The following is a 23,026-nucleotide window of genomic DNA, read 5'->3' on the forward strand; positions in this document are numbered from 1 at the left end:
TGTTTCACACTTTGGTCACCTTAGTGCCCTTCAAGATGTGGGCCACATTGCTATAAAACTCCTTGACCATGTGCTTATTCGCCTTCACACAATTATATTTAAAGAACTCCCAACCCACTCGAGCTCGAAACTGTCTATGTACATTGGGGTGTAGGGGTAGAAGGTCTTTGTCAATGAAACTCCTTTCGAGAATCAACTTTCATGCCGGCCACCATTCCCTAAACTTCTAGAACGCCACTTGGCTGACGAATATATCTTCCCAAATAGAGGGATTTCTAGTCTGGTCAACACCTCTAACCCGAGGCACACCACCCCCCAGTAACTCCCCATCTCCCTCATCACCTCTAGCACCCTCTCCAGATATTGACGTTGTGGGAGAGGTAGAGTATTCATCCCCACTACCTGCCGTTGAGCCCTCAGACGACCCAGAATAAATGTTGATTGAGGCTTGAGCATCGGGGGAAGATGGGGGAGTGTCTCTATGTATGGCGTTCTCCGGATACGGGATGTATAGAGGGACTGAATCTAAAGAGATCTCCCGGGAGGGCTCGTACTCACTCCTCGAGTTGTCAAGGGCTCTATCAGCCGCTTTGATTGCTTTTCTCATGTCTTTTATGTTTTGTCTAGCCTGGGGAGTGAGTTTTACCATCTGTTGCTTCCCTCCCCGGGAGGAACTACCTCGGCCAGGTTGTTTCGAGCCTTTGCCTTTTTGTTTGACCATTATCTGCAAGCATACACATCTAACATGGTTAGTATCAGCACGGGCAGTGAAACAAGTGTTAAAATTGAATTGCAGACAGCAGATTAAATGTTGCAGAAACAGTTGCAGAACAGAGCACCGCAGCCCGCACAAATAGGAGTGCGGCCGCACTGGGGGCACCGCGAACCGCGCAAAGGCGACTGCGGTCTGCATTGGGACAAGGCCCTGGATAACATCTTTCTGGTTCTCCCCACCGCGGCCCGCACAAAAAGTAGTGCGGCCGTATTGGGGGCACCGCGGACCGTGTAAAAGCAACCGCGGTCCGCAATGAGGTGAGGTCTGTAACACCACCGCTTTGAATCCAACCACCGCGGCCCACACTAAGAAGCACCGTGGCCGCAGTGGTCCAGCGCGGACCGTATAAAGTGCAATGCGGTCGCGCTGGGCATAGGTTCAATTTCAGTCACTTGGGCACCGCGATTCGCGCAAAATGGCAATGCGGACCGTGTCAGGTCACCGCGGACCGCACAAAGGCGATTGCGGGCCGCAGAGAGTATATTGCACCGGCACTAAGTTAGGGTTTCCAACTTTTGCAATTTTGTTCAAGTTTTCACCTACTTTGTCCCTACTCAAATTACCTAGTCACTATGCAAATTATGCACCCCAGAACTAATACTTAAACCAACCTAAGCTAACAAAAATAGAGAAAACAGGACGAAAAAGAAGTTACAGGTTAATTGTAATAAAATAAAAATAAAATTAATCAATTAAATGAACAAGGAATGAGTGAAATATTACTAGATGTGAAGATGAAATGCAATTAGTCAGTCTAAGCAAGAATTACGGTCACAAGATGGTATGAACAGTAGCTTTTAGGTCTATGAGTGTTAAAATTTCGAAAAGTGTAAATGGTGACCCCTGAGCTCTATTTATAGAACATAATATGGGACCCAGTCTTACCTACTAGCACGGGCCACACAAAACCGACCGCAGACCGCGCTGGGTTTGTTCAAATGAAGCTTGAGTAGGCAACCTCCGCGGTCCGCACAAACCAGACCGCGGCCGAGGAGGTCCACCGCGGACCGCACTAAATGGAATGCGGCCGCGGTGGCAAACTTCAGAGAGCACCACTTTTGACCATCACCAGTGCGGACCGCACAAAGTGCAATGCGGCCGCACTAGCAATCTTCAAAGACTGTTCAACCTTTTTCAAACTACTTTGCACTGCATCAACTCAATCCCTGCAACATCTCACAATCAGTTAGCTCAAAAATCAAACCTACACTACCAAGAAAACACAGAAAACAACAAAAAGAAAAAATACATGGGTTGCCTCCCAAGCAGCGCCTGATTTAACGTCGCGGCACGACGCATGTTACCAGCATATAACTTTAGATGGAGAAGTGCCACCACGTGGCTATCATCAAATTTCCCAAGATAATGCTTGACCCGATGTCCATTGACTCTGAATACTTCACCATTCTTGTTCCTTAAATCAAAAGCACCAAATGGGGTCACGAACACAACTTCAAAAGGCCCACTCCACTTTGACTTGAGCTTACCCGGAAATAGATGTAACTGGGAATTGAACAAGAGAACCATATCTCCAACTTTGAACTACTTACCCCAAGCATATATGTCGTGAAGGTACTTCATTTTGTCCTTGTACAAGGACGAGCTGGAGTAGGCATGGAATCTAAACTCATCGAGCTCATGAAGTTGTTCAACCCGAAGATTTGTCGCAACATCCCATTCTAAGTTCAACTTCCTCAAGGCCCACATGGCCTTGTGCTCTAATTCCACCGGAAGATGGAAAGCTTTCCCAAACACCAACCAATGCGGATACATACCAATCGGAGTTTTGTAAGCCGTCCGATAAGCCCAAAGAGCGTCATCCAACTTTGTTGACCAATCGGTCCTATTAGCATTGACAGTTTTAGACAAGATACTCTTAATTTCTCTGTTGGAGACTTCCACTTGGCCACTAGCTTGAGGATGATAGGGGGTCGAAACCTTATGACTGACACCGTACTTAGAAAGCAACGTGTCGAAAGCCTTGTTGCAAAAGTGAGACCCCCATCACTAATTATAAGACGAGTAGTGCCAAACCTTGTGAAGATGTTCTTTTTAAGAAATGCAACAACACTCCGGGTTTCAGTATTAGGCAAAGCCATGGCTTCAACCCACTTTGATACATAATCAACCGCCACGAGAATGTAAGTATTCCCACAAGAGCTAACAAATGGACCCATGAATTCGATGCCCCAAACATCAAGGATATCCACTTCAAGAATCGTATTAAGGAGCATATCATCCCTTTTTGAAATTACGCCCCCTCTTTGGAACTCATCACATCTCTTCACCAAATCGCCCGCATCTTTGAACAAGGTGGGCCAATAGAATCCACAACTAATAACCTTCGAGGTGGTCCTCATCCTACCATGGTGGCCACCATAGGGTGAAGAATGGAAAGCCTCTAGGATACTCAATTGTTCTTCCTCCGGGACACATCTATGAATCACACCATCCGTACAAATCTTGAACAAGTATGGCTCATCCCAATAGAAATCCAAACTATCCCGCTTGAGCTCCTTCCTTTGGTTAGAAGAGAGATTACACGGGATTATTCCAGTCACAAGGTAATTGGCAGCATCGGCAAACCATGGCATATCCTTTATTGACTCCGCAAGGAGTTGTTCATCGGGAAATGAATCATTAATCTCAAGGCCGTCACAAGGCCTCCCTTCCTCCTCCAAATGGGACAAGTGGTCCGCCACTTGATTCTCTCTACCTTTCTGGTCAATAATTTCTAGATCAAACTCTTGAAGAAGTAACACCCATCTCATCAATCTCGCCTTGGAGCCTTTCTTGGTCATCAAATACCTAAGGGCGGCATGATCGGTGTGCACTATAACTTTGGCCCCCATAAGGTAAGGTCGAAACTTTTCCATAGCAAACACAATAGCCAATAATTCTTTCTCGGTGACTGTATAGTTTCTTTGAGCCTAATTCATGGTCTTGCTTGCGTAGTACACCGGATGAAACATCTTGTTGATTCTTTGGCCCAAAACAGCCCCAACCGCAACGTCACTAGCATCACACATGAGCTCGAAAGGTAAGCTCCAATTTGGTGCGGTGATGATGGGAGTAGAAGTCAACTTGAGCTTGAGTAGCTCGAATGCTTGCATACAACTCTTATCTAACAAGAACTTTGCATCTTTCTCGAGCAACTTGCACAAAGGGTATACCACTTTAGAAAAATCCTTTATGAACCTCTGGTAAAAACACGCGTGCCCAAGGAAACTCCTCACCCCTTTGACAGAAGTAGGGAGAGGGAGCCTCAAAATAACCTCAATCTTGGCCTTATCAACTTCAATTCCTCGCTTTGAGATCTTGTAACCCAACATTATACCTTCTTCTACCATAAAATGGCAGTTTTCCCAATTGAGAACAAGGTTGGTGTCTTCACATCGGCTCAACACTCTATCCAAGTTTACCAAGCACTCCTCAAAAGAATCCCCAACCACGCTGAAGTCATCGATGAATACCTCCAAGATTATCCTCCACCATGTCGGTGAAAATAGTCATCATGCAATGTTGGAAGGTCGCCGGAGCATTACACAATCCAAATGGCATTCTAGAGAAGGCTAATGTGCCATAAGGACATGTAAAGGTGGTCTTTGCTTGGTCCTCTAGGGCAATTAAAATTTGATTGTACTCCGAGTAACCATCCATAAAGCAATAGAAAGCCCGGACCGCAAGACTATCAAGCATGTGGTCAAGGAGTGGCAATGGGAATGATCTTTTCTAGTCACCTTGTTCAGCTTTCGGTAATCCATACAAACTCTCCACCCGGTGACCGTTCTAGTAGGAATGAGCTCATTGTTGTCATTGGTCACCATGGTCACACCACCCTTCTTCAGCACACATTGCACCGGAGAAGTCCACGAACTGTCAGAAATAGGATAAACTACCCCACTATCTAGCCACTTGATAACCTCTTTCTTCACCACCTCTTGTATCGCCTCATTTATTCTTCTTTGATGCTCCAAGGAAGGCTTTGCATCCTCCTCCAAGATGATTTTGTGCATGCAAAATGCGGGGCTTATTCCCCGAATATCAGCTAGAGTCCATCTGATTGCCGTTTTTTGCTTTTGAAGAACCACCAAGGTGGCCTCAACCTGCATGTTAGTAAGGCAAGAAGAAAGAATAACAGGTAAAGTAGAATTTGAACCCAAGAATTCATACCCGAGGTGTGGAGGAAGTGGATTCAACTCCAACACCGGTGGCTCCTCAATCGATGGCTTTGTTGGTGGAGTTTTGTGGTTTTCAAGATCCAAAGATAGCTTTCTAGGCTCATATGAATATGAACCCATACCATGCAATTCATTCACGAACTCCACTCTACTAGCATCATCATTGACATCCATATTAAGAAGCACGGCCTCAAGGGGATCTTCAACATGGATCATGGAACTTGTGTCATCCACTATCACAGCTGTGACAATGTCCACAAATGAACACACCTCTGTGCTATTGGGTTGTCTCATTGATTTGCAAATATGGAATACCACCTTCTCATCCCCCACTCGGAAAGTCGGCTCTCCCACTTCAACATCAACCAATGCCTTCCCCGTAGCTAGGAAAGGTCTACCAAGAATAATCGGCACTTCAAAGTCTACCTCATAATCCAATATGACAAAGTCAGACGGCAATATAAACTTATCCATCCGGACAAGTACATCATCAACTATGCCCAAAGGTCGCATCGCTTCATCGATCGATTCGCCATTTGAAGTCTCATTGAGGTAGGTCGAGGTTGTCCAATTCCCAAAGTATTGAAGACCGAGTACGGCATCAAATTTATGCTAGCGCCCAAGTCACAAAGGGCCTTGGCAAAATCCGCACTTCCGATAGTACAAGGGATAGTAAAAGCTCCGGGATCCTCAAGATTGGGTGCCATTGAATGCACTATGGCACTCACTTGATGAGTCATTTTAATTTTTTCACACTCCATCGACCTCTTCTTTGTTACCAAATCTTTCATGAACTTAGCATACCCCGACATTTGCTCAAGTGCCTCCACCAAAGGCACATTGATTGTGAAGCTCTTCATCATGTCAATGAACTTTTTGAATTGATTGTCACTCTTTTGCTTTGCTAACCGTTGAGGATAAGGTGGAGGTGGCCTAGGCAAAGGTGCCTTGGCCTTTGGTACAGCCGGCTCGGGCATGTCAATCATGTGTTCCCTAGACGGGTTCAGTGCATCTTGAGTCTCTGCCTCGGTTTCATCATCAATATCAATTCACACATCATTGTTCACATGTTGATTAACCACATCATCAACAATCAAAGGTACATCATCATCCCACAACTCGACATCTTCATCCACAACTTGCTTTTGCTTTGAGGCATTCACATCACCGCCTCTCCCACTTCTTGTTGTAACCGCCATCACATGATTATTATTCCCACCTTTTGGGTTCACTACCGTATCACTTGATAGAGCACCTTTGGGACGAGTATTTAACGCTTGAGAGATTTGGCCTAATTGCACCTCCAAGTTCCGGATAGATGTATTATGAGAAGCCAATTGGGCATCAGAATCTTGGTTCTCTTTCATCATTTGCTCGAACATGCTTTCAATTCTTCCCATATCACCTCCGGAAGAACTAGGACCTTGAGAGGGGAAAGGGGGTGGATTGCTCAGTTGTTGATACATTGGGGGCCTTTGAAAGCCCATCCCCCTGTTGCCTTGATTTCCATTGTTGTTCCATCTGCCTTGATTGTTGTTGTTGCCCCAATTATTGTTATTACCATTCCAATTACCTTGGTTGCTTTGATTACCCCAATTGTTGTTTTGGTTGTTATTATTCCAATTGCCACCACCTTGTTGTTGATTGTTGTTATTCCAATTACCTCTGCCTTGTTGTTGATTGCCCCAATTTCCTTGAGGACGCCATTGTTGATTCGAAGAGTTGCCTCTATTCCCTTGGTAGTTATTAACATATTGGACCTCTTCACTTTGATCATCATAGCACTCATTTGAATAACCATCACCATCATTATTGTTGTCATATTGTTCACAATTACCTTGGGGTTGTTGCCCTCTTTGCCTCCTTTTCAACATAGAAATACCTTCCATTACATTGACTTGGCGCGGGTTTTGGACTTGTTGCAATTGCGCCCTTGCCAATTGATTCATAGTTGTTGCAAGCTCGGCGATAGCTTGGCCATGATCATGCAATTCCTTGTGCAAATGGATGACCGTGGGGTCACCTTGGGTCACATTTGCTCAGCTTTTCCATGCCGAAGAGGTGTCGGCTATTTCATCAAGTACATTACATGCCTCTTGGTAAAAAAGTTTCATAAAGTTCCCTCCGGCCAATTGGTTCACAATGCATTGATTCGTGGTGTTGATGTCCCGATAAAAGGTTTGTTGAATCATAATCTCAGTCATGTCGTTATTAGGGCACTCTTTCACCATTGTTCTATATCTTTCTCATATCTAGTGCAAAGGTTCCGTTGGCTCTTGCTTGAAGGCTAGAATTTCATCCCAAAGAGCCGCCATATGGCTTGGAGAAAAGAACTTGGCAATAAATTTGTCGGCCAATTCATCCCATGTTGTAGTAGAATGATTGGGGAGCCTTTCTAACCAATCCAATGCTTTACCCCGAATAGAGAACGGGAAAAGCCTCAATCTCAATTCATCCTCGGACACGTTTGTCTTCTTGCTACCCCAACATGTATCCACGAACCCCTTCAAGTGCTTGTAGGCATTTTGATCGGGGGCGCCCGTGAAATACACACTTTGCTCGAGCAAGGTCAACATAACATTTGTGATTTGAAAGTTCCCCGCCCGGATTCGGGGAGGAACAATGCACTGGCGTATCCTTGATTTGGTAAAACACTGGGATCCACTCTCGGCGGTTGTGTAGGAGGGTCTGGAATATTGTTGTTCTCATTTGCATTTCTCTTGTCATTTCGGCCTCTCCGTGGAACTTGAGATAAGACCTCATCTTGTTCTAGATCCTCTACCTCCTCCCCCGCTATCACATTGCCGAAAGGCTCATTTGCATTAAGAGCCATTTGTACCTGATTGATCGACACAAATAGAATTAGTAAACAAGAAGGAAAGAGAAGCAAAACACAAAACTAAATAAATAGATAATCAACATCGTAAGGTCCCCGGAAACGGCGCCAAAAAGTGATCGCTGCCAACTCGATGCTACACTAAGTTAGGAAGAGCGGGTCGCAATAGCTTTTACCCGATATGAGGGTCGGGATCGATTTCCTTAGGGAGCTAGTAGTGGAGTTGGATTGTCTGTCTAGCCTAGAGATGTGTTTGTACTCCTAATGTCACTTCAAACATTTTTGGGTTTTCAAATTATAACTATTTTTATAAAACTATTGATTAACACTAAATTATGCTACGAGAATATTGCTAAGTTGTATCTAATGGGAAGAAGGGTAGTAGGGTCGTGACACTACCTAGGTGGCTAATTGACGAGTAGATGTTACTAAGGTTCGATTGACATAATTGAGGCTTATTCTATAACCATTGCACAATTTTACCCACTCTCACACCTCTTGGTAGAGAAAGTGATTTTGCCCAATTGACTCTCTCGAGACCAAATGGGTAGGCAAATTAGACCAAGCAACTAGGGTTCAAGTAGGGTAATTACTCTCTCAAGGTTTAACCCATTAATTGGGACTATCATTTCTCATGAGTCCATTCCAATTCCTTGTTGGGTCAATTTTGAGGTCATAGACTCTCTTTCTCAAAGAGAGTTAAACCCACAAAGCTTGAATCAGTGTTTGCAACCACCAATTCTAGATTAAAACATAAAATCAACCCAAATAGCAAACACCCATAGTCAATCTAACATTAGATGGCAACACCCATCAATTACCCACACGAGGATTGAGCCACAACCCTAGCTGATGGGTTTAGCTACTCATGCTTGAAGAAGAAAATAAAGAAGTAGATGAAGAACTAAGCAAATTAATTAATTGCTAAAATTAAACTAGAAGAATCTATTGTAAATGTAAAGCAAAAGTACCAAAAATGGCTACAAAATTCGTTCTCACGAGCACAGCCCTTGTCTGATATATCTGATTACCTAAGAAATGGAAAAACATTCTATTTATACTACGCTAGAAAAATTGGACAAAAATACCCCTGCGGGGTCAGTGCGGGCCGCACTAAATGGACCGCGACCGCACTGGGCTCTTTGACTTTGACTTGTGCTTCTCTAAACTTTGACTCCACGGACCGCGTATAATGGACCGCGGCCGCGGAGGAAGCTGGCGCAGTCCGCGCAATCACGACCGCGGACCGCATGGCGTTGGCTTGCAAACTTTCATCTCTCTGAATCTCATGACCGCGAACTGCACAAAAGAGTAGTGCAGCTGCGGATCCTACACCACGGACTGCGAGATGTGTACCGTGACCGCGTTTCCTCTAGCCTGGTTTACCAACTCTCTGAACCACCCAGTGCGGCCGCATTCAACTTTGTGCGGTCCGCACTAGGCCTTCTTTCCTTAGATTTCTTGGTCTTTGATACTTGAGCAGGTTTCACTCCTTTTTGAGCCGATCTTTGACATTTCGTCACTTTGTCGATCAAACCTACGATCAAGCACAACTTGTGAGCCTTTTAGGACTATTTTGTAACAATATATGATCAAAGCATAGGCATGTAGGGGAATAAAACACGTTAAAATCCTAACTTATCAGTTTGCAGCAAAACGTTTCTCCCTCTTGTTTTCATTAAACTTTATTTAGTATATTTTTTGACTTTTCGTTGTATTCAATTTTTTTGTAGATGCTCATGACTAGTGACATCCCGATATCGGGTTTGTGTAATTATTCCGCTCTATTCTTTTAAATTCACATCACAAGATTATTGATTAATAACTGGTATAAAAATAACTTTTATTGAATAATGATTGATTCGGGAGTTGTGTCGGCTGGCCTAGTTTCACGATAGGCGCCATCACGACCGGGTCGGTTTTTGGGTCGTGACACTCTATTTCCCAATTCTCCGATAACCATCCGGAGTCATCCCGAGGCCTCCGGGACCTCATCCAAAAATACGAACAAGTCACATACCACTATTCAAACTTGTACCAATCCCCGAAATACTCAAAACAACGCCAAAACACCAAATCACCCTCAGATTCAAGCCTAAGGATTCCAAAACTTCCAAATTCCGCAATCGATCAAACAGTCTATCAAACCCCACCCGAATGACCTGAAATTTTGCACACAAGTCCCAAATGACACAACGAACCTACTCAAATTTCTGGAATTCAATTCCGATCTCGATATCAAAATTTTAACTACCAACCGGAAAACGCCAAAATTTAAATTTCACCAATTTAAGCCTAAATCTACCACGGACCTCCAAAATACATTTTGATTGTGTTCCTAAGTTCCAAATCACTTAATGAAGCTATCTGAACCATAAAACCAAAATTCTGAGACTGTTTACTTACAAGTTAACTTTCGGTTGACTTTCCAACTAAATGGCCAAGTTAAGAGACTAAGTGTCTCATAACACTCCAAAACTACTCTGAGCCCGAACCAACCAACACGATACGATGAAATGTAGCTGAACAACACATAAGAAAGCAGAAATGGGGAGAATGAGACTGAAACTCATGAAACGACCAGCTGGGTCGTTACATATTGTTGACTTTTTTTATACATTATTCGTTCTTGTTCTTGTCGCATAAATTCACGACGAGTCGGATAGACAATAGAATCCACATCCTCCATTAAAACTTTATTTTCTTCTTTTATTTCTTTTACTCTTAGTTTTCTTTTTGAACAGACAAAACTTCTTTTTTTGCCTCGGTTGCATTATTTATCGCCTCAACAATCCGATTATTTTCTAATTGGATTATCTTCATATAATCTTCTTCAATTTTTCTCTTCATTTTTGCTTTCTTCACCCCCACTAGGCCGTTGTGATGATGTGGAATCACCTGTAACATCTTTATTTAAATTTAGTGAAAATGATGATAAGTTAGGAGATAATAGATAGGGTGAATCAGGTATAGGATTTTAAGACTCCGATGATATATTAGCATAGCCTTGCTTTCTTGGTTTTTTCCTTCCAAAATCACCATCGTTAAACTTCTCAAAAACCTTTATTATAGCCCACACATGATCAAATTTAAAACTCTTTTTGAAGTTCGGATCTTGCATAAGTAAAGCTTTTGCTTGTGTAAGCTGCAATATTAAAAAAATTAAAAAAATAGTAAGTAACTATAAAATAAATACTCACAATATCTTTCTCAGAAGCACCACTAGGACGCAAATTTTCTACCTGAAGTACTCATCCGTTTAATTTTCTTACTCATTTCTCAATCATTTGCATTCGGAATAAAGTTTCACTCTATAAAAATGAACACCATTTAGAAAATTCATATTCTTCCATCAAATTCATTTCTAAAAAAATTAAATATTATTGTTTCCGTCTTCTAAAAATGAATTTCTATATGAGAGGTTCATCTAATAATAATGATGATTCAAATTACTCGTCATCATCATCATCATCCTCATCATCACCTTTAATTTTCGATAATGAAACTAATATACAAATGTTCAAGCAAGCAACTTAGATGAGTAATTATGTATTGCAGTATTTGCAAGAAAATCGAAATAATGATCCTATCAGAGTTGGCTCCGTTCCAGATCATTTGGTAATCAATCGAGATTGTGAAGGTGCTGATAATAATTAATTTCTCAATTATTTTTTTTAGATAATTCCTGCTTTAATGAGGGACAATTCCGTCGTAGATTTGGGATGTCCCGAAATTTGTTCCTTCGAATTGTTGATGCAATTAAAGGTCATGATATGTACTTCGAATAGCGCGTTGATGCGGTGGGTAGATTTGGATTACCTACTCTACAAAAAATCATAGTCGTGTTGAGAATGTTAGCATATGGTGTGCCAGCGGATGCCACTGATGAATATGTAAAAATTGGAGAGTTAACTGCAATTGAAAGCATGAAGAGATTTTTCCGAGTTATCGTAGAGGTTTTTGGCGAGCAGTATTTGAGATCACCAACAGCTAACGATGTTGCAAGGCTTCTGCACATCGGTGAACATCGTGGTTTTTCAGGAATGTTAGGCAGTCTAGACTACATGCATTGGAGATGGAAAAATCGTCCAACAGCATGGGCTAGACAATCTGTAGTGGATTATGACCTTTCGATATAGCATGCATATTTTGGTATGCTCGGCACCAATAATGACATTAATATTTTAGAGTCATCACATTTATTTTCTGATTTTGCTGCAGGTATTGCTCCTCCCGCCCATTATGTTATTCTAGGAAAAGAATATGATATAGGTTATTATTTAGCTGACGGTGTATATGCAAAATGGTCAATCCTTGTGCAAACTATTCCTGACCCACGTTAGCCACAAAAGAGATATTTCGCGATGAAACAAGAATCATGTCGAAAAGATGTTGAACGTGCATTCGGAGTTTTGCAAGCTCATTTCGCAATTGTTGCAGGACCATCACATTTTTGGAGAAAAGAAGTGTTACATGATATAATAACGACATGTATTATACTGCACAACATGATAATAGAGGATGAACGTGATCTTAATGTACCAATTCAAGATGATTGGGATTATCCACCTCCAACGGTAGAAATGGTAGTAGATGAAAATTATCGATTTGAGTAATTTTTAGCTCGACACAAAAAAATTAAGGACAAAGATGCTCATTTTGCACTTCGTAATGCATTAATATATCATTTATGGGAGCATACTAGAGGTGGAAGTTGAATATTTATGTAATATTTAATATGAATTTTATCATAATGTAATATATATTGAATTATCTTGTATTTCAATGATTTAACTATTATTTGAATTATCAGTTAATATATATAATCTATAATATTTGGTTATAAATTATACTCCGTCTGTTTCAATTTATGTGAACTTATTTCCTCTTTAGTCCGTGCCAAAAAGAATGACATCTTTCCTTATTTGGAAACAATTTACCTTTACACAATAATTTATAGCCACACAAAATATGTGTGCCTCATTTTACACCACAAGATCAAAAGTCTTCTCTCTTTTCTTAAACTCCGTGCCCAGTCAAATGAGTTCACATAAATTGAAACGGAGGGAGTATTATTTAAAAATTTATGGCATAAAGTAATTTTATGTTAAATTATATGTGATGAATATGTAAAAAAGAAAAAAAGATAGATTGAATTAATAGAAATAAGAAAAAAAATTTAAATAAAAAATATAATTTAATATTGAAGAGAGAAAAATATAAAATAAAATATTTTTTTGTTGGAGTAAAAAATGGAGTAATGGTTGTAATAATTTACTGCATTTTTATTTCACGTCAAATTTAGCAGTCAGCACCCAATCCAAAGTTCTAACATTTCAATTCTCCACTATGAAATGTGAAACGCTCTTCTTTTCCGCATTTAGCAAGAAATGTCTCTGCATTTCCTTCGTTAAGCATATCGACCAACAATAATGGAGGTAAAACTTAAGGTTCTAATGCTATTGGTTTATTGATCTGATTGGATGTTATGTATTCTTCCTTTTTTTATTTTTTTATTTTGTCAAATTTATGGATCTGAGATCGATACTTGAAGAGAAGAAATGAAGAAGAGAGAAAAAAGAGCAATTCTGATTACATTGTAATTAATCCGTCAAAATCTATACATCTACAGTACTTCGCTATAGTAATAACTACCTAATTACAGATGTAACTGCCTAACTACTAACTGTGGTCAACTAATCACTAACTATAGTTAACTACTAATCATTAAGTTAACCTGGGTCACCATTATATGGCTCATTACCCCCCCCCTCAAGCTAGGACTAATGAATATGTTCTGAAGGCCTAGCTTGGATAATAAATGAGAATGTTGCACACTACTCAAGCCTTTAGTTAGGATGTCGGCAGGTTGATCAACAGACTTCAAATAGACAGTGTGAACCAAGCCCAAATGAACCTTCTCACGAATAAAATGACAATCAATATCAATGTGCTTGGTTCGTTCATGAAACACAGGATTGGCAACAATTTGCATGGCTGATTTACTGTCACAGTGAAGGGGAACTGGGAGTGTGAGAGTGACTCCCAATTCAGCAAATAAGCCAACGAGCCAAACAATTTCTGCAACTGTGGAAGCCAAACTTCGATATTCTGCTTCAGCTGAACTTCTTGAAATAGTACTTTGCTTTTTTGACTTCCATGAGATGAGAGAATTACCAACTTCACTAAATAGCCAGTGACTGATCTTCTCATATTTGGACATGCAGCCCAATCAGCATCACAGTAGGCTGTCAACTGTGTAGAAGCTGCAGCTGACATAAGAATTCCAAGCCCTGGACTCTACTTAATATACCTCACCACTCGCAAGGCAGCTTCCATGTGAGAATGCTTGGGAGCTTGCATGAACTGGCTCAAAGATTGAACAGCAAAAGAGATGTCAGGCCTTGTAATTGTCAAATAAAGTAGCCTCCCTATTAGTCTTTGATAAGCACCAGGATCCTCAAGTAGGTTTTCATCCTTGAGGCCTAAATGATTATCATAAGACACTGTAGTGAGATTCTGATTAACCTCAATAGGAGCATGAACTGGTTTGGACCCTGCTAGACCAACATCTGAAATAAGCTCAAGAGCATACTTCCTCTGGTGTAACAAGATCCCCTCTTTGTTTCTGGCAAATTCAATTCCCAGAAAATACCTCAACTCTCCAAGATCTTTGATCTTAAAATTCTGATGCAAACTTTGTTTAGTGCTTGAAATGAGTTCATCATTATCCCCAGTAATTAAAATATCATCAACATAGACCAAAACAATCACAATATGAGAATCTTGATTCTTGGTAAACAAGGAATAATCAAAATGACTTTGTTTGAAACCTGAGTTAAGCAGTGCTGTGGTGAGTTTAATATTCCACTGTCTTGAAGCTTGCTTAAGTCCATAAAGTGACTTGAGCAATCTACAGACCTGTGTCTTCCCTTGTTTAGGAGAAAACCCTTGAGGTAAAGTCATGTATACCTCTTCTTCCAAATCCCCTTGTAAAAAAGCATTATAAACATCCATCTAATACAGTGTCCACCCTTTGGTAGCTGCTATGGATACAACTGACCTGACAGTTACCATTTTCACAACAGGTGAAAAAGTTTCCTGATAGTCTAGTCCCTCCTTTTGATTGTACCCCTTTGCTACTAACCTAGCCTTATACCTCTCAACTTCTCCAGTGAAAGTATACTTGAATTTTTACACCTATTTGCATCCAATTGCTCTTTTATTTGGAGGCAATTACACTACCTCCCAAGTCTTGTTATCCTCCAATGCTTGGATTTCTGCTTTCATAGCATCAATCCACTTCACATCTTTGGTTGCCTCATAGTAAGAAACTGGTTCAACTTCAGAGGACATTTGAGAGATGTAAGCTTGATATGAGGCAGACAATCTTGTGTACTAAATAGAATTGCGAATAGGATACTGGCAATGTGCTGCATGGGAAGAGTTAGGCTTATGCATTGGCCCAATATAATCCTTCAGCCAAATAGGAGGCCTTGAAGTTCTTCCTGATCTCCTTAGGTCTCCAGCATTGTTCTCATGCTACCCTGTAGCTGATACCTCTACATGTGGTAGAGAATGAGAGTCTAAAGATGAATTAATGTTTGCTGGAACAGATTCTTCAGGAGCAGAAGATGAAATGGAATGTGATTCATTCATGTCATTGATAATAGAGGGCAAAACAATGGAAGGTTGATCAGGACAAGGATCAACACTCTGAAATTCATCTACAAAAAAAGAAGAGTCTTGGTGAAGACCCTGAAATGGATACACATCTTCATGAAATATCACATCCCTACTGACAAAGAGTGTTTTATGCTCAATGTCATACAGCCTATATCCCTTTTGTGTGCTTGCATATCCCAGAAACACTGATCTTATAGACCTAGGTGCAAATTTGTCTCCTCTTGGCAACCTTGCTGCAAAACACAAGCACCCTATAATTCTCATGTGTGACAATGCAGGCTGTTTCCCATAGAATAGCTCAAAAGGTGACTTGTTCCCCAGTACTGTCGAAGGAACTCTGTTTATTATGTATACAGAAGCATCTACACAAGCACCCCAAAACTTTACTGGCAAGTGCCCCTGAAACCTGATGGCTCTTGCTGTCTCCAGAATATGCCTGTGTCTCCTCTCCACCACTCCATTCTGTTGAGGAGTGTGTGGACAAGAACTCTGACGTATAATTCCATGCATTTGGAACAATGTTGCACAATTATGGTTGAAAAATTCAGAGCCATTGTCTGACCTAAAACATTTGATCATTTTACCAAACTGAGTCTTTACCATAACAATGAAGTTTTTCAGTACTGTAATAACATCAGACTTAAGATGCAAGAAGAAAATCCAAATCCATCTAGAGTGATCATCAACCATTGTGAGAAAATATCTTTTTCTATTATATGTAGGTACTTTATATGGTCCCCAAACATCTATGTGTAGCAAATCAAATACATTTTCTGCTCTACTGTTACTGACTGGAAAAGAAGTCCTAGCTTGTCTGGCTAACGGACATATATCACAAGGACTTATTTCTACTCTACTGCTACTATGTATACTAGGAATTTTCTTAAGAACTTGGATTGGAACATGTCCCATTCTCTTATACCATAGCTCAACTTCATTCCTGTGAGCAATCATCACCAATGACTTGGTATTATTCCTGTTTCTCCTTTGTGAATGCAACACATACAATCCTTCTTCTTCTTTATCAATCTCCTTCACCTTCCCAGTGAAGAGATCCTGAAATATGCAGAAATTTGGAAAAAATGCAGCACAACAGTTTAAAGCTTTTGTCAGTTGAGACACAGACAAGAGATTAAACTTGAAAGCTGGTACACACAAGACATTGTATAGTATCACCTCCATCTAATTGACAACTACCAACATGTGACATCTTAGTAGACTCTCCAGTAGGGAGCTGTACATTTCCTGCATTACCTACTAACAATTTTTCAAGCAGAAGTTGCTCATTACCAATCATATGATTAGTAGCTCCAGTATCTACTATCCATTTTTCATCAATATTTGGTTCATAAGAAACATTACCTGCCATGTGTGCACTGGCAGAGGATTCAGAGAGTGATGCCTTGTTTAGTAGGTTTAGAATCTGACTATATTGTTCAGGAGTGAACATTTGCATAGGCCCCAAATTCTGTTGCCCCTGATGACTATGTGATTCAGTAGTGAATCCCTGCATAGGTCCTAGATGTTGCTCCTGTGTCATCATGACTGAGGAAGGTGGATTTGGCTGGTTACTTGAACCTCCAACCATATTAGCTCGTTTCTGAGGCTTAAAATATGTAGGATACCCTATCAACTTGTAGCAGTTTGCCTTTAAATGTCCCTTCCTATTGCAGTAATCACACTTCACCAATTTGTAACATTCCTCCTTGGTATGTCCCTTTAAATGACAGAAATCACATTCAACATTGAAATTCCTTCTTTGTTTTTGACCAATCTTAGAGCTGAACAGGGCAGTAGGATCAATAGACTCAGTACTATGACTCCAACCTGCTACTAGTTTCTAGCTTTCATCTTGAAGAATCGTAGCATAGGGTTGATTAACCGTAGGAATTTTAGACTTCACTATGATTTGACTACGAGCTTGACTGTAGCTATCATTTAACCCCATTAAAAACTGCCATAAATGTTGATACTCCTGTCGTTCAGTAAATTTCTTCGACTTATCACAACAAACAGGTGGAGGCATAATCGAATCATACTCATCCCATAGATCCTTCAATTTTGAGTAGTAAACTGAAACAGAAGATGTACCTTGTGTTAATGAAAAAATCTCCCTGTGTAAGTAGTACATTCTCGATGCATTAACCTTATCAAATCGTTCCTTGAGATCCGACCAGATTGCATATGCACTTGACCGGAATAATACTCCACTCAGCAAATCGCGGCTCACATTGTGCATTATCCATGACTTCACAATAGCATTGCAGCGGTCCCATAGATTTACATGAGTGTCTCCATAAGTATCACGCGTTACCGATCCATCGATGAACCCTAATTTGTTCCGTGTTAGCAACGAAACCTCCATCGCTTGACTCCAAATCGTGTAATTTTCCATTCCTTGTAGTTGAAAACCAAGCGATAATGCTCTCGGTGTGTCCGATGGGTGCAAATACAGTGGATGGTTATGATCTATCATCACTATTGATTGATTTGTTACCTCCTCTGTACGACTGGTGGTTTCATCTCCGGCCATGACCTTTTCCGGCTAGAAAATTTTGGAAAAAACAACTCTTGTTTTCAACAATTCTCAGTGAAAAAATTTAGATTCAGTCATCTATATGCTCTGATACCATGTCAAATTTATGGATCTGAGATCGATACTTGAAGAGAAGAAATGAAGAAGAGAGAAAAAAGGAGCAATTCTGATTACACTGTAATTAATCCGTCAAAATCTATACATCTACAGTACTTCGCTATAGTAATAACTACCTAATTACAGATGTAACTGCCTAACTACTAACTGTGGTCAACTAATCACTAACTATAGTTAACTACTAATCATTAAGTTAACCTGGGTCACCATTATATGGCTCATTATTTTTCTTGATATAAAACATAAACATAAAAGATCAATAATCCAGCAATAAACTACTGACAAATAATAAATCAGCAAAACTCAGTATTTATGAGGCATTATATATGTGGAGGAAGACACATTCTCTTATACACAGGCATTAAACTCTATGTTTTTGAGAACTTTTGACGTTCTCTTGTTCTACTCATGTTTAATGATGAATATGAATGAAGTTAGCTCTCAAGTAGGTAAATTAGTTTGTAAATGCCATAGACCCCTGGTGAATTGCTTTTATTATGAGGATGTTCTGAATGATAATGTACCTAAACAAGAATTGATGAGATTCGCGATGATTGAACTTAGATACGTTATTTATGTTCTGGTGTTTCTTAAGGCAAACTTAGAAGAAGTATAAGAATGATACTTGTTCGAAAATACGTTCAACATACTATGGGAAATAAAACAAATGCCCTCCTTTTTTGGTCTAACCCTCATCTTATTCAAACCAAAGGCAGTGTATCTCCTTGACTTATAGTGACATTTGCATTTTACTTCATATGCAGTCGATAAGTAGGAATCGCCATTAGATGCTGAGCTTTAGCTATTACTAATCCAAATTTTTCTGTCATGTCAATATCTTTTGGCAGCATGCCATTTGGTAGCTCCCAATCAAAGTAGTGAACCAATTGTACGACCACCAAACAAACGATGGTGAGCCCCAACTGGAAACCAGGGCAGCCTCTTCTGCCCGAGACAAATGGTAAAAGTTCATAATTTCGTCCTCGAAGATCAACATTGCTTCCTTGAAACCTCTCAGGTTTGAACTTTTCTGGCTCAGTCCAAGTGTCTGAATCTCTCCCGATTGCCCAAACATTAAGCAAAAGCCGTGATCCTTTAGGTAAATGAAAACCATCAATCGTGCAATCCTCAATAGACTCATGAGGAAGCAATAATGGTGCAACTAGATGGATCCTACAACCTTCTTTTATGACCATATCCAAATACTCCAGACTTTCTAAATCTAATTCGTCAACCATCCTATTTTTACCAACTACTCGTTCCAACTCATTCTGGAGTTTTTTCATCACTTCAGGATACCTTAAAAGTTCTGTTAGAGTCTATCTGATTGTTGTTGACGAAGTATCCATTGAAGCTATGAGCAAGTCCTACACATATCAGTATTCTTTAGTTAGTAAACTCAGCTGAGTTTGCTTTCTACAGTCCAATAGAAGGCTAGCAAAAATAATACAGCATATTACAAATAGAACAATTTTCCTATCACTCTTTCTATATAATTTCGAGAATGCCACTAAATTAGAGTTGGTCAGTCAAGTAAAGATTTTATAACAGACATTATAGTGGTAGTATTAAAACGGTGTATGACACGAAGCAAAGTTCAGTATCATTACATAAACAGAACTATTTGTAACCTTTTTGACCTATTGCACGTGAAGTTATAGGAATGAATAAAATCATTTGTAGAAATCGTCAAAGACTTAGTGAAAATTTGTTATATCAACATAAGATACTAGTTTTGCGGCATAGGGTATATGATAAGATAACTTATAGTAGTAATATTTCAAAATATTTATAAGATCGAACTAGAGAATGAATATATGTGTTTTATGTGTTGCCCTTTTCTTAATACCATTGTGGGCATCATTCACCAATACCTGAAACTATGGCAGACAATTCACGTGTCACAATTGTGTCCTTTGGAACCCTGAACCCAACGATTTCACGAGTCAAAAAGGATAAATCTAAAATAATCACTACGATATAAATTAATTAATGACCTTAGTAGAAAAAATCGGATAATTTCATAGACCTCCCTCCCGGTTTCGCCCAGTCACACTGACCTCCCTTGTGGTTTACGATATCATGATATTGTAAACCACAAGGGAGGTCAGTGTGATAGGGTAAAACATGAAGGGAGGTCTCTGAAATTATCCGAAAAAAATATTAACACAATTATAAATTTAAATTTAGTGATAGTGTAAATTTTTGTTATACTATTAGTCTGTATAAGTAACGTAAACTATTATGTATTCGAATGGTTTTGGTTTGTTGTAAGTCTATTTTTCTTTAAGGGGAAATGAACTTGTATTAATTGCCTAATAATTTTGAAACAAATGTGGAATTAGAGTGAACATTACCAGGAAAATAGTTTTGACATGGCGACGATCAAACTCGAATTCAGCTTCTTTAGATTGCATACTACCCATCAGTGTATTAATCATGTCTTTTGATTGCTTCTACTCCTTAGTGGATTGAACATGTTCATCAATAACTCTCTCCAGGAACTCATCAAAAAGCTTAGCTAATTCCTTCATACGACGAGTAAATCTCTGGAGATCAAAAACACGAAGAAAGAGAAAGAATTCAGCAAAATTTGGCATTGCTGCTATGTGGAGTATATCTTGAATCAAAGCTTTGAAACCCTTATAGGCAAGATTCTCGTCCATGTACTTGTTACCAAATATCATCAGACAAGACATGTTTGCGCTAAGAGATACAACTTTAGCACTAAGATCAATCACAGTGCCTTCAGAAGCAGCCTGTTTGAGGAAATTCACAAGAATTCCGAGTTCTTATTTCCTTACAGGCTGAAATTGATGGATCTTGGCAGAGTGCACAATTTGCGCATGTTTCTCCAATATGGTTCGTACTTGGCAGAGACCAGATTTCTCTGTTCGTAGGACATGTATTGAGCAGCTTCATTATACGGTCTGCTGGCAAAAGTCAAATCATGGTTTTTCAAGAAAAGTTGTGCAGCATGAGGAGAGGAAGCAACAATGATGGGAACAAGACCAAAGTGCATGGACATTATGGGACCATGTTTCTTGGCTGATGTTCTATACTTCAATACCACACAAGAGGAGGTGATTTGTGTGGTGCCCAATTTGTCGTTTAACCTAATTATAGAAGGACATGGTTCTTCTATGTGTTCCAACTACTACTGTTGCGGAATAATAAATATAGAAATTAAAGAACACAGAGATTTTATGTGGAAAACACCTGGCTCAAAAGGCGACCTACCTTCCAGTAGGATTTTTCCAAACTCTCCACTAAAATCACTGAGCCAAAAATTACATTTACAAAAAATGTTTTGTAAACCTAAGATTAACTCTAATCCCATTGTAGCACACAGCCTCAACTGTTGCGACAACTTCAAGTTTAGGCTAACTTGAAAACTCGAAGTACCTAATACAATTGCTTCTAGATAAAGTTTGAAGGTACAATATTAAAACACCTACTACAATTGAACTAGAATAAAATGAGAGACGCTTGGAACTGGTTCTTCTATCTGGTTCAAGTAGCTTCAGGATTGCACGCTTGAATCACACATAAATTGCTTGCAAAATTGCGTTGCTATTTTGCTCTCAATTCACGTTTAACTTCTGCTTATGTGCATTACCTATAAAAGAGAACAACATTGATATTTATGGAGTTAGTAAAAAGAGATTGACTAGAATACAGATGCTACTCTTCCTTGGTGGAAGAGTTCTAGTTGGTCTCCTCCTCTAACTCTATCCATTTCTTAAGTCGTGTTTCTCTTTGTGTAAGGAGTCTTTCTCCTTATCCAATTTGCAACTTTTTCGATCAGGATCAGGAGATATCATTTCTGGTATGTTAGGTTTATCTCCTTCACGTGCATCTCACATGTTTGAGTTGATCATAACTGTACCTTTACTTGGGCCAATAAATTCCCCCTTTTTGATGATGACAAACTCTGTGCTTTTCACTCACTTAGGCCATGTCAGAACACAGCTTATTCATCAATACAAAGTTAGAAAAATTTACTTATCATCATGGACCAGGTGCATTAAGTTATAAACATCACTTATTCAGAATATATAAAGCATAATATCTCTTCCCCTTTTGGCATCATCAAAAAGTTACATAAACAAAGTGTGATTCCCAAAATTTTAATAATTACTCATGGCCACTGGGGCAACTACAAGTGCAGTCATGGATTAATCATCAGTAATCAAGCAAACTCATTCAAACTATCAAGGAAATATTAACAATCAACAAGAGCAGAAATAGTAGATTTCATTGATAGGAGATATGTTGCTACCACAATCAACAAAAAGAAAGAAAAAATATTCAAAACATGAGCAAAATAAAGAGAAAATCCCTAATCTGGGTCACTGGTGGTACTAGACATGTTTAGGAGATGAAGGCTAGAAGTCCTAATGCTTGGGAGAACTAGATGGTTGGTTTTGGGCTTGGAGAAGGTTTAACATATTTTGAAGAATGCTATCACTCTTCTTCTTTTCCTTGGTGAGCTCAGTTCTGAGAGCATCCCTCTCAGATTCAACCTTTTCTAAGCGAGCCTTCAGCCTAGCTATCGCAGCATCCTTGGCCCCACTCTCCTACATTAGAGCTCTGAATTTGCTATTTATAGGTGTCTTCTTGGATGAACCAGGTTCATTGGAAATGGCAGGTGACCTCATAGTCACAAGCAATAAAAGTGTTGATTCCAAAGTGATCCTTGCTTGTAGCAATTTCCCACTTCTTTAGAGGCCCCTTACAATGATCAAGCACAGTAGTTAGAATAAAACTATAAGGAGTAGCATGGGCTTTGGAGCCATTGATAACCCTGTCCAGTAGCTTGATAATAAATGCAGGCCAGTTGATCGGCCTTCCACTTTCAAGACACTCCATCAACACCATGTCCATATAGTTAG

At 39.8% G+C, this 23,026-nt stretch overlaps 1 protein-coding gene and 1 pseudogene across 1 annotated transcript; one reads left to right on the forward strand and one right to left on the reverse strand.

The window, feature by feature from the left end:
• Positions 1 to 11,329: 11,329 nt before the first annotated feature.
• Positions 11,330 to 12,510, forward strand: LOC138869355 (uncharacterized; annotated as a pseudogene).
• Positions 12,511 to 18,880: 6,370 nt separating this feature from the next.
• Positions 18,881 to 20,557, reverse strand: LOC104218708 (cytochrome P450 71AU50-like). Its single transcript, XM_070146968.1, has 2 exons — positions 20,489 to 20,557; positions 18,881 to 19,402 (listed from the first exon to the last, which is right to left on the reverse strand). Exons 1-2 carry the CDS (start codon positions 20,555 to 20,557, stop codon positions 18,881 to 18,883), a joined length of 591 nt encoding a protein of 196 aa, XP_070003069.1.
• Positions 20,558 to 23,026: the final 2,469 nt, after the last annotated feature.

The sequence above is a fragment of the Nicotiana sylvestris genome, chromosome 5 (genome assembly GCF_000393655.2).
Source record: "Nicotiana sylvestris chromosome 5, ASM39365v2, whole genome shotgun sequence".
NCBI lineage: Eukaryota > Viridiplantae > Streptophyta > Magnoliopsida > Solanales > Solanaceae > Nicotiana > Nicotiana sylvestris.

Bases quoted from the DNA above. Each gene is read 5' to 3' on its own strand.
- LOC104218708 (XM_070146968.1), bottom strand. From the start codon at position 20,557: ATGGGTAGTATGCAATCTAAAGAAGCTGAATTCGAGTTTGATCGTCGC. The intron at 19,403-20,488 runs GTAATGTTCACT...AAAAAACTCCAG, and splicing joins ATGTCAAAACTATTTTCCTG to AATGAGTTGGAACGAGTAGT.